The sequence below is a fragment of the Macroventuria anomochaeta genome (assembly GCF_010093625.1).
Source record: "Macroventuria anomochaeta strain CBS 525.71 unplaced genomic scaffold BU25scaffold_51, whole genome shotgun sequence".
Taxonomy (NCBI): Eukaryota; Fungi; Ascomycota; class Dothideomycetes; order Pleosporales; family Didymellaceae; genus Macroventuria; species Macroventuria anomochaeta.
The window spans coordinates 191,765-206,367 of NW_022985412.1; the positions used below are offsets into that span (position 1 = coordinate 191,765).

At 48.5% G+C, this 14,603-nt stretch overlaps 4 protein-coding genes across 4 annotated transcripts; 2 read left to right on the plus strand and 2 right to left on the minus strand.

Moving 5' to 3' along the window:
- Window positions 1-3,111: 3,111 nt before the first annotated feature.
- BU25DRAFT_403881 (class I glutamine amidotransferase-like protein) lies at window positions 3,112-4,250 on the minus strand. Its single transcript, XM_033705098.1, has 4 exons — window positions 3,849-4,250; window positions 3,677-3,792; window positions 3,435-3,616; window positions 3,112-3,375 (listed from the first exon to the last, which is right to left on the minus strand). Exons 1-4 carry the CDS (start codon window positions 4,146-4,148, stop codon window positions 3,251-3,253), a joined length of 723 nt encoding a protein of 240 aa, XP_033556025.1. The 5' UTR covers window positions 4,149-4,250; the 3' UTR covers window positions 3,112-3,250.
- Window positions 4,251-7,281: 3,031 nt separating this feature from the next.
- On the minus strand, window positions 7,282-9,256 carry BU25DRAFT_231476 (uncharacterized protein). Its single transcript, XM_033701426.1, has 4 exons — window positions 9,064-9,256; window positions 8,922-9,016; window positions 8,659-8,864; window positions 7,282-8,603 (listed from the first exon to the last, which is right to left on the minus strand). The coding sequence occupies exons 1-4, from the start codon at window positions 9,119-9,121 to the stop codon at window positions 7,466-7,468; spliced, it is 1,497 nt and encodes a 498-aa protein (XP_033556026.1). The 5' UTR covers window positions 9,122-9,256; the 3' UTR covers window positions 7,282-7,465.
- Window positions 9,257-9,407: 151 nt separating this feature from the next.
- On the plus strand, window positions 9,408-10,942 carry BU25DRAFT_495534 (uncharacterized protein). The gene is made up of 2 exons (XM_033711864.1): window positions 9,408-10,379; window positions 10,432-10,942. The coding sequence occupies exons 1-2, from the start codon at window positions 9,686-9,688 to the stop codon at window positions 10,803-10,805; spliced, it is 1,068 nt and encodes a 355-aa protein (XP_033556027.1). The 5' UTR covers window positions 9,408-9,685; the 3' UTR covers window positions 10,806-10,942.
- Window positions 10,943-11,192: 250 nt separating this feature from the next.
- Window positions 11,193-13,511, plus strand: BU25DRAFT_415829 (uncharacterized protein). The gene is made up of 2 exons (XM_033707628.1): window positions 11,193-11,839; window positions 11,909-13,511. The coding sequence occupies exons 1-2, from the start codon at window positions 11,284-11,286 to the stop codon at window positions 13,093-13,095; spliced, it is 1,743 nt and encodes a 580-aa protein (XP_033556028.1). The 5' UTR covers window positions 11,193-11,283; the 3' UTR covers window positions 13,096-13,511.
- Window positions 13,512-14,603: the final 1,092 nt, after the last annotated feature.

Here is a 14,603-nt window from a genome sequence, read left to right on the forward strand (position 1 = left end):
GTGCTTACTGCATTTCTCCGCGTTACTCAGGCCTCATCGCAGCTTTTGGCTTACTTTTCCGCGCATCAACATCCATCATGCCCCTCAAAGTAAGCGATAGAGGCAAGCGACACGCTGTTGAGGTAGCTGAGGCAGCGGCAGCTGGAGAGCCAACAGCAACAAACACCGCTACCAACTCAACTAACCCGGCGCGCGTCTCCTCCCATCGACGCGCTATCGTCGCCATCAGGGCTATCTCCACGGGCTACTCTACGCTGCTAGCTGCCTCTTCACTTGCTGTTTTCGGTCTCTCCCTTGGTGAAGGTGGCGCCATTCAAATCACAAGTACGCGATAAGCATGCCTAATGCGAGGTAGAGCTGTGATGGCGCAAGGCGCATGTGCGCCTGTAGTGATATTTGTTGCGGTATTAATCGGTCCATTGTGACTTAAAGCAAAGACCCTACTTTGCACAGCAACTCAGGGTAATGACAGTACAGCTGTCAGATCACTGAAGCAGTACATCCACCACCTTTGAGTGCAGAGCCAGCTACTTCAACACCAGATTGATGGTGCGCAATGGGCCCTAAGCATGAAGGAGAAAGTAAAGGATAAACAGCAAGTGTTGCCCTTGTTTGCGCACAATATTGAGTGGCATGGTGGTGCGCAGTGGTGGAGTCCTTCATCCAAGAAGGAGGCAGATTGTAAGGGTATATGTGACAGCGAGCTCAGTAGCAGTAGGGAATTGCGTAGTAAGATTAATTGCTGCCATCCTTTTCCTGTTGTGTGGCAGATTATCTATGCTCTTGCTTGCTCATGCCACGCTAGTGTCACGATGGGCTAGCGCCATTGCCCTGACACGTGACAGCCTACTTCACTGCAGCACTGTAACCCCGTTACACAGATGCAAGATGGAATGCAAAACAAGCTTATGATGTGGAACAAGATGATACAAAAGCTAGTAGACGTGAGCTACATCACACACAAAAGCTTATTAAAGCAAAGCAGAAAGAGCTGAATACTATGCAGCGTGCAAGAGAGAAGGAAGAGCGTGACCTGCAGCGTGCCCCAGAGCGCCAGGAAATTGATGCACGCAAAGGTCAAAGACAGCATGAGAAGGAAGCCCGCAACGCCAAAAAAAGCCATACAATTGCCTAAAACAGGCAAGTGCAAGGCCTCACAGGATTGATTGATTGATTGGTTTAACGTCCTATCTGAGTCTAAGACTATGGAAGACGAGAGGAGCATTAGCCCCTCTGGTAATGCAACAGGCCTCACAGGAAGCAGCACCTAAAAAGAAGCAGAATAGTGGTGGTGCGGCTGCGCGTATTTGTTGTGTTGCTGCACCACATTCCCCAACTCCCTCACCTACATACAACAGCCGTGGCTGCAAAATTGCTCCACTCAAAAAGTTTGAATAAGAAAGTTTGTTGCATAGGTCAATGAAGTATTCCCCCAGTTTCTTGTGATAATTGCTTTTGTGTGTGGCTGTACAGCCTCATTTTTGTAGTGCCTGTGAAGGTGTTGGGGTGTGTGTTGGCTTGTGCATCGAAATTAGGTCTTATGGACTATCAAACACTTGTATACTTCAAACCAAAGTCCTCCACATGACCATCGTGGCAAAATGCTCAATTTTCAAGGATATTGATGTCAACACTGTCAATCACTTCTCTTTCACCCTGGCGTTTCTCCTGGGAAGGAAAGACAGGATGTTGAAAGGCTAAAAATAGTGGACGCTTAGCAATTGTTGGAAAGCTGAGATAATCCAATATATCATCAATACTTGGGTAGAGGATGAGGATGTCAAGGAAGGTGGCAGGAAGCAGCCAAAGTTGAAGGGATTGAGATAAAATGGCAACTGTCGTCCACCGTCCTTGGGCTGCTAAATTGAGTGAGAATGTTAACAAGCCTCCCAGTTGAGATTCTGGGTGTCAGAAGGGTGATTTGGAAGGTGGTGTAACCGGTATGATATCATTTGGCGAAGACTCACGCATCAGTCATTGGCGACTGAGTATATCAATTATGTGGCGGCGTGGGCCACTGTGGTATACTGATAGCTACGGTAAACAATACCGTAGCATTAAAGTCGCTACCTAGCTAGGAGATGATGATATATACTGTCCCTGTAACGTGCTAGTACAGAACAGTCTAAGCAAGGGTAATCGGATCTCGTAAGGACCGACTGACACCGCAACAAATTACATTGATTGCAACTTGAAGTTGTGCTAAAGAAACATTGCAATGTTTTGCAAGGACGAGACAGTGTTGTTACTTGGATTACACTGTCAGTTGTCAAACATAATTGTTGCGGTACTAGTTGGTCCATACGAGACCCTATTACCCTTACTTAGACTGTTCTGGATTAGCACGTTCCAGAGTCAGTATATAGTCGTCTTCTCCTCACTAGATAGCAACTCAGCGCAGTATTCCATCGACCCGATAGTCCTACGTTATTATTTACCGTAGCTATTAGTATTCTACAGCGGTTCACACCGCTACATAGTCGTCTCCTCCTAGCTAGATAGCAATCCAGCGCAGTATTACATCGACCCGATAGTCCTACGTTATCGTTTACCGTAGCTATCAGTATTCTACAGCGGTCCACACCGCTACATTGAATCTATAAAGGATTCTGTTGCGGTTAAGGGGTGATGTTACAGTTGCTCCAAAGGAGCTAAGTATCAGATCTTTGGTTATGGTAATCACCCACACTGTCACGAGTATTCTCCTTACATGTACCGGCCAGCCCTCGGACGTACTCCGGAGCTGGGCCGGAGGCTCACAGGCTACCTGTATATATTCCCTACGAACCTTGAGGCTCAGCCATCAAGGATTCGTCTAATCTCATTCCATTTGGCCTCAGACGGCCCCAATCCATCCTGTGTCCGATTGCCTGCCTACAGTGACTTCACACACACCTTCCAAAATAGTATCAAGAAGTGGTGTTTCTCGACAGTGACCCATTCCAGAGTCTTCTGCGGGCGTGTAGTTAGTAGTATCCTTACTATTAGGCTAGTTAATTCTATATTGGTCCCTATGAGAATATACCGAAGTCATGTGGGCAAGAAGTCGAAAATCAATAATCATGCAAGACCTTATTTGCTGAGCAGTAAGGAGGTTGGACATTGGAGTTCCTTATTTGAGTTCTAGATTACCAAGCCCTTCTGATGGCGATTAAGAATATCAGTACGGGGTACGATGAGCTTCATAAACTAGCCACTGTGTACTTGTCCAAGGTTCTTCCTCCAACCCTATATCCCGAGATGAACTTCACTACTGCTTATCAAACACCTGGACAGCCGCTCTTGCGGTGCTCTTCGAGCTCTGCGGATTCATGCCGGTCACAATCCTTCCGTCGACGATGTGGTAGTCATCCCAGACACCTTCGGACCGAACATCTACACCAATCATGTCAGCACAGATCATACACAACGATATTGGGAAGGCGATAACTTACACTCAGCACCGAGTATCTTTGCATGCTCATCAACCAGTGGCTCTTTCCACGATCGAAGCCCGTCCATGACCCCCATCTCCTCCTCAGCTTGGGTCGTGAAACCAGTGATTTTCTTACCCTGAACTATAGGCTTGCCTGTAGCGGGGTCGAGAAGGCCAGCAAAGATGGCTGGGCCATGGCAGCTATAGTTCTGTCAGGTACTATCGCAGGATAGAGTGAGTGGGAGAGGAATGGAGACTCACACAGCGGAGACTACGCCACCGTTCTCCCAGACTTTGGCCGCGATCTTCTTCAGATTCGCAGCATGGGGGTAGTCGATCAAAGCAGCATGCCCTGCAGACGCAAAAAAGATACCATACTGCGACCGCACAATCAGCCTCCATCTAACAGGAGATACTTCAAACATCAGCATACCTCCTTCTCCAACAAATCCTCTGCCTTCACATTCCGATCGATCTCGCTGCGGAAGTCACTGCTCTTGTCATCATACTGCTTCCTCTCCTCATCGCTCAAGAACCCAGGCTGGAGACTGAGCCAGTCTTCTTTCCACGTCCCCTTCTCAGAGGCAATATCGACTTCAAAGCCCGCGGCTTTGAGGACGTTGTACGGATGCAGGGCTTCGCCGATGAAAACACCCGTTTGGTGGCCACCGCCTTCGAAAAGAGAGGCCTGGGCGGAGGTGATGGCGATGAGCGCGCGACGAGATGGAGACATACTGAGTATAGTGACGGGAGTGTGATGAATTAAGTGCAGTGGGAAAAGTGCTCTCTGGGTGAAACAGATGGGTGTGTCTGGAACGTCCGGAGAAGAGATGAGGAAGCTGACTTATATTATCCTGAGTTGAGGATCTCATCCCGTTATATACTTCGTCAGGCGCCCGTATGAGTCGCATGTCGAACATCGCATCCTGAAATGAGCTACGATAGACCACCAAAGAATCCTCCAATGCAGTAATCGATGGCATTATCTCCAATCAAGCTTCATATACCAAAGCTAGCCCGAGAGCTTTGCATGTAGAGGCGCTTTATCTGTTGATATTGTTTCAACTAAGCGGTTACTAATGATCTAGTGCTTACTACGCCGCAGCATCGTTGTCGACAAGTACGGATGATAGGCGCAGTTTCCGGTACAACTGAACCGAAGGATTGTGAAGTGTGCTGCTTGTGGTAAAATGAGTCGTGTATGTGTGCATGTCGTGCGGGGCTTCACCGGATGTTTGTGCGTTGGCTTGAAAGTCCTGAATGTGAATAGCTGGCGCTTCGTAACGGCCATTACCCTCAAAGTGCATGACCATGTTAGAGTACACATAGACACACAACCTCTTGCGGTTTGGAACTCCAAAACTCTGAAGGTTTCAAATACTCCGAAAACTTCCATGTATGTTGATTCGTCCCAGCGGAGCAAGGCTGGTGAGGAGTATGGTAAGCCTTAGGCTGATTGGAGTTTAGTGTATTTCATTTGGAGACGCAGGATAAGGGAACAATTAGGATGCCATTGGATTTAAACATCGGCGCAATGAATGACAAATAACCAGTGGAGACATGACTTCGTTCGGATATGATGTTGCAAGCAGCAATGTGTGTTCACTTGACATTGCAAACAAACAGGTAATTGACTCCAAGTGATGCTAAGATGCAGCTCCTTGCAAACTCGGCCTCACACTTCGCAAGCCCAGAATTCTTGTAGGAATCATGCTATGCTCGGATAAATCTAACCTAAATGTTGCGGTATCAGTCGGCCCTTACGAGACCCGAGTACCCTTGCTTAGACTGCTCTGTACTAGCATGTTACAGGGACAGTATATATCGTCATCTCCTAGCTAGGTAGCGTGGCGCAGTAGTTGCAATAAACGAAGGTGTAACCGCGCAGGGCAGTCGGTCAGGGGGAAACCGCGCGAAGCAGTAGAATCAGTGTATATATTGTGCTGTTCTTGTCCAGTGTTCTGTCTCTCTCACCGGGCCATCAGGGTCTGTTTTCATGACGCATCTGTCGTTCAGACAGAGGTGGAAAGGGCTTGTTGGAAAGGGCAAGAGCACTGCGCCAACACACGTGGCACATGACCTCTATACTCCATAAACCGTCACATAGCGACTCAGCGCAGTCTTCCATTGACCTGATAGGCCTACGGTAGTGTTTACCGTAGCTATCAGTATATGTCACGGTTTAGACTACGTGAGGAGAAGCCGACTATATACTGGCCCTGGAAGTCGCTACCCCAGAACAGTATATACCAGGGTAATAGGGTCTCAACCGAGACCACAACATATTTAAACACACAGAATAGTGAAATACAACCTCAGTTCAATCCTGCAATTCTTCCCACATGCGTACGGATCACTCACAATCCACCGCGACAGTATACTACAGTGGCCCACACTGCCACACTAAATTAAGTGGGCCATCGTCCAATAGACAGCTTATTAGTCCCCCAGTAGCCAGTTTACAAAGATCGCGCCAATTGAATCCTTCGCCCTAGCCAGTTCGCTGCTTCAAAAGCTGACCAGCTCCTATCTCCTGAATCTGAGTGTGGACTACCCCAATACGACTGGTTTCTACAAAATTTGGTAGCATGCAATGTGGCGCCTACGTACTGGGGTAGACAATCAGTTCGACTCTGTATGCTTGCACCACGTCAGAGCCTTTATTGGCTAGTTCGCATAATGAATGACGCCAAAACATAGGCATTGCTAGCACATTCGATCCCATGTCAGTGTACACATATTCTCAAGTCACCAAAATGGGTGGTTGCAGTCACGTAACACGCTCACGTATGATTTGATCACAGAACGCAAATCCCGGAACTTTGCCCCATAGCTTTACGTAGCAGGAAACTTTATATCATGCATTGCCTAACTAGCGGACCTGGCGCGTCCTCGACGGAGTCTTCCAAGCAAGACAAGAAAGTGCTGTCTGACAGATTACATGCTAATGAACAACACCGGGAAATGTACACCTAGCAAACATGGTAATATAAGTACTAAGAAATTGGACAAGTCCTACTCAAAACGTATTTAAAGAATGCTGCGGTATCAATTAGTCCATCCAAAGTCTGACTATACCCGTAGCAGACTACCTTAATCTAGTGTGTTACAGGTCAGGTATACACTCGTCTTCTCCTAGCTAGATAGCAACTCAGCGCAATATTCCATCAATCTGATAGTCCTACGTTGTCGTTTACCGTAGCTATCAGTGTACTACAGCGGCCTACACTGCCACAAAAAAAGCTGGACTGCAATATGGTAAGTTCCAATGGTGTCCCTGCCGTCCGCAGAATCTTATCATGCGCATCATGGCTCATTCAAGCAATCTCGTAACCATTGAAAATCCTTGGTCTTAGTTCCGCAACATCTGTACGTCGCTAATGATGGAAGACATTGCATTTGTATACAATATCAAAAACCAGTGCATACAATACCGTAGCTCTGTTACTGTACAGGTAAAACATACATATATCTCCTCATTTACCTGCACCGTGTTTAGTCGTTGCAGCGGCTGGCAACGTGTTCATAGGGAAATCTGCCACGACCAGGTTCGTCTCTGGGTTCGGCGCCGCAGCAGCCTGCCACTCAACCTTGATCGAGTTGTCTTTCGATAATTTGACGCCATTGTGCCATAGTTCAAAAGAGATATCAGCGGGCCCGAGATTGACCTTGACAACGTAGGTGATGCGGTGATACTTTGTACTCTTGTTCCACCAATGACGGTTCTTGAGTTTGAAGAGGGAGAGCGGGAGGGCCGAGAAGTCGGATTCGACTTTGCATAGGGACTGGCAGGCTGAGGTTGTCAGTAGGCGCTTACAGTGGTGAAAGATCATAGGGCATAAGGAAAGAAGAATGGCTTACATGAGTTCATGACTATTGGTAGCATACTCTTGTCCACCTCAGAACAGACTACTTCGGTTGGGAAAACGCGCGGTGGATCGGGTATCAGTGCAGACGCTGGAAGGCACTTGCGAGTGAAACTCTTGACAATGGGGAAGTCGCTTGATACCGGCTCGCCCTGCTTTCTTTCAGCTTGCTCATCCATCCAAGTTAATGTTTGAATGGTCCTACCTGCTTGATGAACCAGTCAATGCAATCCATGACATACAGCTTCCCGTCGAGTGCATCACGTTCTGTCCTTAGACCGAAGTGCTGTGGGTTCTCCGGATCATGCAGCATCTTACACATCGTTCCGTAAGACGCACGACAACATCGCCAACCGAGGACTGATTGGCCACTATTAAGCTTTTGCACGCGATCAGCGACATTGCCCTTGCAGACGACCAGCTGTGGATCCGGTGCCACGCGTATCTGCATACTGCTGGCATTACAGTGTGACGTGTTTCCAGACGCATATCGACTGTGTAAACATGTTTGTAGGTACGCGGAATTGCCTAAGCCACCAGATAAGACTAGATGGGCAACTTGTTGATTGGGATGCTTCTGCAATAGACGGACGAGCTGCTTATCGATCATATCGAAGAGCTTGGAAATTTGGACGTCGAAGAAGGCCTTGAGATCATCCCTTCGGAAGTGCATATCACCGTCGCTTATTCCGTACTGGTGGTTGACATAGCCTTTATCAAGTCTAGGAACGCGTACCGCAAACGTAGGAGTATCAGCGAAAGACTCCTCAGAGCCGTAGTCGCACTTTGCGTTCTGGTACTCCTTACTAATCCTCATTTCCCATGCGGCTTGGCTGAGATCTCCTAGGTTCATGGAACGGAGTCCATTCGCATACTGCAATCGCTCCAGGGCGGCTTTCTCGAAAAGGCTGTCGAGTTGTGCAGCGCCAATGGTTGCGCCAAACACCACATCGATTTGTTCGAGGTTGAGTGATACCCCAAGGGTGTTCTTCACCCGGAACACCGACAGATCTGTCGTGCCGCCGCCGACGTCGCAGACGAACAGAATCTCGTTCTCCTTGAAAATGCCTGGCATGTTGCGTGCTGTATGGACGGCTGCAGCCTCAGCTTCGGTCAACCCAATAGAGGCGATATGACTTGGACACGATCCAAAACCAGCCAGGGATACGATGTTCCGAAACCGCTCTACGGTAGGTACCGGCTTCCAAGTAGTAGGCACGGAGAAGATGAATTCGATTTTGGCGTCTTCCCACGTACTTGTGAGTTCGCTTTTCAGTCGCGCTTCGACGGTTCGATAGAGGAACCGAAAGTAGTCTGTGTACCTGAATTTCGGTTAATCAAGCTCAAAGGGGCAAGACCGTTACACTCAGAACTTGCCATTTCTCGACTTCATTAATCTGTGGGACACTTGCAGAATCGCTAACAGCCTTTCGCATTTGTTCCAGAAGCTGTTCGTCTAACATGGTTTTGAACCACTCTCGACTCTCGTGCTCCGTACCGCTCACCTCTTGGGCTGTTTCCGCTTGAAACCCCCACGATGACGGCCGGGTTGAGTTTTTTGGGTATATAAGTAATGTCGGAACCTGTTGAAGACAACAAGCTCAGTATCAATGCTACAGACGCTGCTGGTCCATACACACCTTATTCTCATTTGCTTGAGTTCTCCCTGGCCACCTCTGTATGTGTCGGACATGCTCGGAGCCAGCAGCTACATTGCAGTACGCGACACCAGTGACTTAAAGAGTTAGCTGGTAGAAAGATTATGAGGCATCTTATACGTGCAGGTCATCCCGAAGTCGATTGAAACCACCAGGTCAGGCCTTCCCGTCATTTCCGCCATCGACAAAGATGTATACAGCTTATCCTCACGAGAAGTCCTTACCCCCCAGAGATGTGTTGGAGATGAATGTGAAGTGCTGTAATCCTACCCTGCCATGGACACAGAAGGAGTGCATTCACTTATGGAAGGTGCAAGGGACGATCTACACTTTCACCTTAGGCTCAAGTAAAATAAAATATGACACAGCAGTCCGTGCCGACCATTGGAAATCATCATTGCTAGCGAGTAGCAACCGAAACATTTTTGTGCGTAACCCATGTAAGATTCATTAGTTCCTAGCCAGGGCCCCTGACTCGTCAACTTAGCGCTTACAATTGGGACCGCATAGGGTGATGCCCAGGCCGTTGCCGCGAAGCATGCTTCACGGCAGATGGGCGAGCGGGTGAAGAACCTTGCTTAAGCTAATTAAGCATTGCACAAGCCTGCGTGGACGGTAACGGTTCCCGGAGGCGGAGAAGATGGATAGCCTAGCGTAGTCGTAGTCGTAGTCGTTGGCGAGCATATAGAGATTCGTCTGACAATCATGTTCTTCATCACAACTCCCTTTTACAGAATTTCACAATAATGTTCAGACGAAGTGGAGATAATCCCAACGCTCGCCGGGGGCCTACCGCTTATGCAACAATTAGCACCAACACGATCCAAACTCCTGTTCAGCCTACGGAAAGCACGAACCCAACGACAACCGCAGCATCAGCTAAAGATGGACTCCAAGCTGGGCCAGTCGCAGGCATAGCTGTTGGGATGTTGATTGCTGGAGCAGTAATTGCCGGTCTTGTGTGCTTCTACCTGCTGCGTCGTCAAGAGAAGAGGCAAGCTGCCGCTGTCGCCGACCAAGCCCGTAATTTTTCATATGGTGGACGTATGGCAAGGCCAGAGAAGGATATCAGCACGGCTGCTCGCACCGTTGCACGCAACATCGACGACATGCTTCCTCAGCCAGTGGCAGACGACAAGATCATAGATGATCTTTCCAAAATCCGAGATAGTGTCAAAAACCATGTCCGAACCTTCTATCACTCCAACCCTATCCCAGCCTCCGAAATCGATGAGGTGGCGCTACAGGATGTTGCAGCCGATGTGGGTATCAGCACCTCTCTACTCGTATCCTCGTTGTTGGATCCATCAGCAAGAAATAGCGCTATTCGCCTTGTGATCGGCCGCACAATACTCTCAAGGTGTGATGAAGAGCGGGATCCGAGTCTTCTTCCTCATCAACTGGCTAGACTAGCCAGTTCAATTCCAGGCAGACACGATTGTAAGTAAAATCCGAACATGCAACAGGATCTAAGAGCTAAAGCAGATTACAGCCCAATCAGCCATGTACAGCAAGTGGAAGGCAATCACCGGAGCCTTGCTCCAGCAGCAGTTCGGCAAGCAGTCCCAAGGTCTCGCACAAAACTTCGCAGACATCATCGCAGAACTTGATGCTATACTGGCTCCTTTCGTCACAGGAATTGTTGACGGTAGTCAGCGTCGCAAAAATCTCGAAATGATACTGACGCGTTCTGCGAACCTTGCATTTCTGCTCTTTACCCAACCGGGTTCTTTTCGCTTTGACTTTACTAGTCAACATGTCACCCTGGTCGTGTCTCCTGCATTGGTACAAACGGTCGATGATCGAGGACATGTTTTGAGCCGCCCCAGGGTTCTGGTGGACAAAGAGGTTGCTACATCAGCATGACGACATCGGTGTGAAGGCGGGTTGGAGATTTGCCTTCGGCGCATCTCAGTTATTGTCGCGACCAGCTAGTGGAACAAAGTCGTTATCCCCATGATGGGGCTCCAACGAGGTGCAGGAGGGCAAAGGCTGAATGGCTGGGGCTTTTGTCTTGTTAGGCCTGTATGCGCTAGAACAAAACAAGCTTTATGGACGGGCGGCCCCACTGTAGCGTCAGCAGTATCCACATTAATTAGGCGTCCCAATAGAAACCACTCCAGTTTTGAAATACGGCCGGACAAATGAACGTCACGTGTAGCGTTGCTAATGCAAGCGACCAGCATGTGAAACAAAGGATTTGTCCTGCGTAGAGATGTCCGGCCATAACATGACACGCTACGTTCCTCCAGTAGCTGTGAAGTCAGTTCAACTCAAGGCAGATCTCAAAGTGGTTGTTCAGTGGCTGTCACTGTGCACACTGCGTTACAGCTAGGTTCTGATCATGGAGCCTTTCAGCGCAAGTGCGGTATTCGCCAGCATAGGTAGCGCTTTCAAGTTCGCAGATTTAGCAGTCCGGATCGCCGAAGTCGGAAGCGAGAATGAGGTCTTCGTGCGGACTATCCACGTAGTCCGAGAAGACCTCAACGAGGTGAACCGACTTTTGAGCACCGAATCGATACAAAGGAAGCTCGCAAGCATCCCCGGAAAACTGCCTTGGATTAAAGGCGCGGTTACCAACACGAAAACTGCCTTGAACGATATTGGCCAAGCGGTTGAGCGTGCCCGTGCTGAGAAGCAGGCAACAGGGTCTATCAGATTTGAGACTCGTGTTCGGTGGGTATTCAACGATCATGAGAAGATCATAAATCGGACGAGCGAGTTATCGATATGCCACCAGCAGTTGTCAAACGTTCTAGGCTACTTGATTCGCCTGGAGGACGTACCTGACCGCGTGGAACCGCCAGCTTATCAAGACATCACTTACTTCGACGATGTTGTAACGCGGCACCGTGGAAGGGGTGCTTTGGCATCGCCAGAACACAGAATGCTTAGCCAAAGTAAGTGCCTACGCGGTTTGCGGATCTGCCTTCTCCCAGACCCTACGGCAAGCTAACGGAAATATTCAGGACTATTAAATCCTGTCGAACCCCCCAAGAATATGAAGCCCGAATGCAACGTTGGCATCGGTGTAGACATCGAACACATGTCAGTATTGCATAATCCCCAGCAAACTGCATCGGCAGACGTACCCTTCAGTCGTCAAGAGTACATGCGTACATCCTCGTACTCCGTATCATCTCAGACGATTTCGACTCCCTGCAGCCCGGCCCCAACTTACACTTCCGTTGCGCAAGTCGATTCGATGGTATCGCACCACTCATTCGGGCATGACCAGTGGACTGGTTTAGAAGCTCTCGATCTGGAGGCAGGTGATCCGACATCACAAGTAGATACAACCCCCACGTGCTACTCTTCAAAACTGCAACTGCCACCGTCAAAAACCGAAGAAATGAAGGAGCGGGCCCGTTGGTATTCTCAAAGCGAATTTTCGTCACCAGAATTGGAAGGAGACATTTTATGTCTCACTGCTACGAACTTGCAAGGGCCAGTCAACCCTTTCGAATTTGATCCTGATCCACAACCTCTACTTGTTCCTATCGTACCTAAACTGGAAGATACCAAAAGGTTATTTGAGTTGCCGGGAAACCCCCTCGTTCCTGTTGAACCACCTACCATCAATGATAGACTCCCGCTGGTCTGTCTTTCAAAAGAAGAACACGACTTGACATATGGCACAAAAAGAAGTACAGCAATAGGTGGATATATCGGTTCGACACATGCAGGGACCATTTCCAAGTCAACCATAGTTCCAGCACGTACACGAGTGTTCACTAATGCGGCTATGGATTGTACAATCCCGTGCAACGAGCTGTCATCGGAATCTCCTGCACTCGACGTGAACGACCAAGATTTAAAAGAAAAAGCAACCTCTAACGCACCTAAGCATGGTACCTCCACTTTAGGGCTTGCCTCATGGTCTAACACGCCTCCCAAAACCCCATGTCCTCTTCCGCATGGTCCGAATGATACCTCGAATACGTTAAATCCGTCTGTTCCACCGCCAAAAACTGTCACGCAGTGCCACTTGCAGTTTTGTTCTCCTGAGCAATCAGGACAATTCTTGTCGCTCTCGCAGAGCGTAGCCAATCTGAACCAACAGTCGCAGTATTCTAAGCCGCAGGATCCAGCCATAATTACGCGCATGCGGAGCCAGAAGCAAATGATAGCCCTTCTCGAAAGCATCGAGACTTGATTGTACACCATTACTGCTGTTCCTGCGTATCTATGTTCGGTTGACATACATCTGCCCTAAACTATGTATACACGAATAGAAGCGTTACGCTTAGTTATTAAGACTAAAGTCTCCTTTCTCAGATCCCTTCTCCCACGAGTTCGTGTGTCAAGCTCACATGCACAGCCTTTAAGAATGGAACAGGGTTTGTCGTGGCGGCGAAGACCGCTGTAATGTACTGGGAGCCACGGTGAACGGTAACATAAGGCTAACGGGTCGATTCAATACTGCGCTGATTTGCTATCCAGCAAAAGGGGACGATGTGTACCTGAGCTGAAATCGACTAGACCAGAGTGGTCCTGTTGTGTACCATCAAGTTACTGATGTTCAGCTTCTCAATCAACTAATACCGTAACGTTTCTCAGGGCCTTAAAGATCGTCTGTACATTAGTATATTGACCAGACATGCACCTTGAGCTCTTCAAGAGCTCCAGCTGTGCGCTATGCTTAACCCAAGCGCTTTTGTTTCCTTCTAGCCTCCAGGTCAATAAGTTTTCGACAAATACAATGATAAATACGATCGCATAGTATATCCCGCTCGCTGGATCCTCCGGTGCCAAATCCTCCCCCAAGCAACCTCGTTCACGTTTGTTTTAAGTTTTGATCTATGTTCGTAATGTTATCGATTTATGTCAAACACCACTCAAGAAAGCAGACGGGTAATCCGAGTGAGCATACTCGTGTTTACATATTTACTAACGTAGATTACAAGCGAGCCGCGTATACAAGCGAGTCGCGCACCCCACCAACTTTGCCCACCTCTCCTATCTCATCGTACAATGGCTCCACGCAACGTTACCCAATCGCTATCAAATGAAGCAGATATTCAGCTTGCTATCTCATCTCTCAATACACGTCAAATACAGAGTAATCGACGCGCTTCTGCAGCCTTTAAGGTTGCTGAAACTACGCTACGCAACCGATGTGCTGGGAAGCCTGCACAACGTGATTGCCAGCCCAACTCAAGGAAGCTTACCCAGCTAGAAGAGGAGGTGATTACATGTTATATACTGGATCTGGATTCTTGTGGATTTGCGCCTACGTACGCAGCTGTACGTGATATGGCTGATAAGCTGCTTGCTGCGCACAATGCAGGTTTGTGAGAGGGGGCCAGCTAGGAATACCAACTGCTCTCTGAGATGGAAGGATTGGTGGAAGGAAGGTTCAGGCTTGTTGGAGATAAGGGTGTAGAGGAGACCAAGTGTGGGGATGCCACAAGTGGTAAAAAGGATAAGTGATACAGAAGGGATCAAGTGTGGGGATACCACATAGGATCAGTAAGGAGTGAGTTGAGGAGTGAAGGTTGAAGTATTGAATTGAGTTGCAAGCATGAGTGAGAACTATCTAGAGGTGGGAAGAAGGGGGTTCATATACCTAGATGGGTGGCAAGCTGACAAATGGGAGCTGACAAATGGGTGCTGACAAATGGGTGCTGACAAATGGGTGCTGACAAATGGGTGCTGACAAAT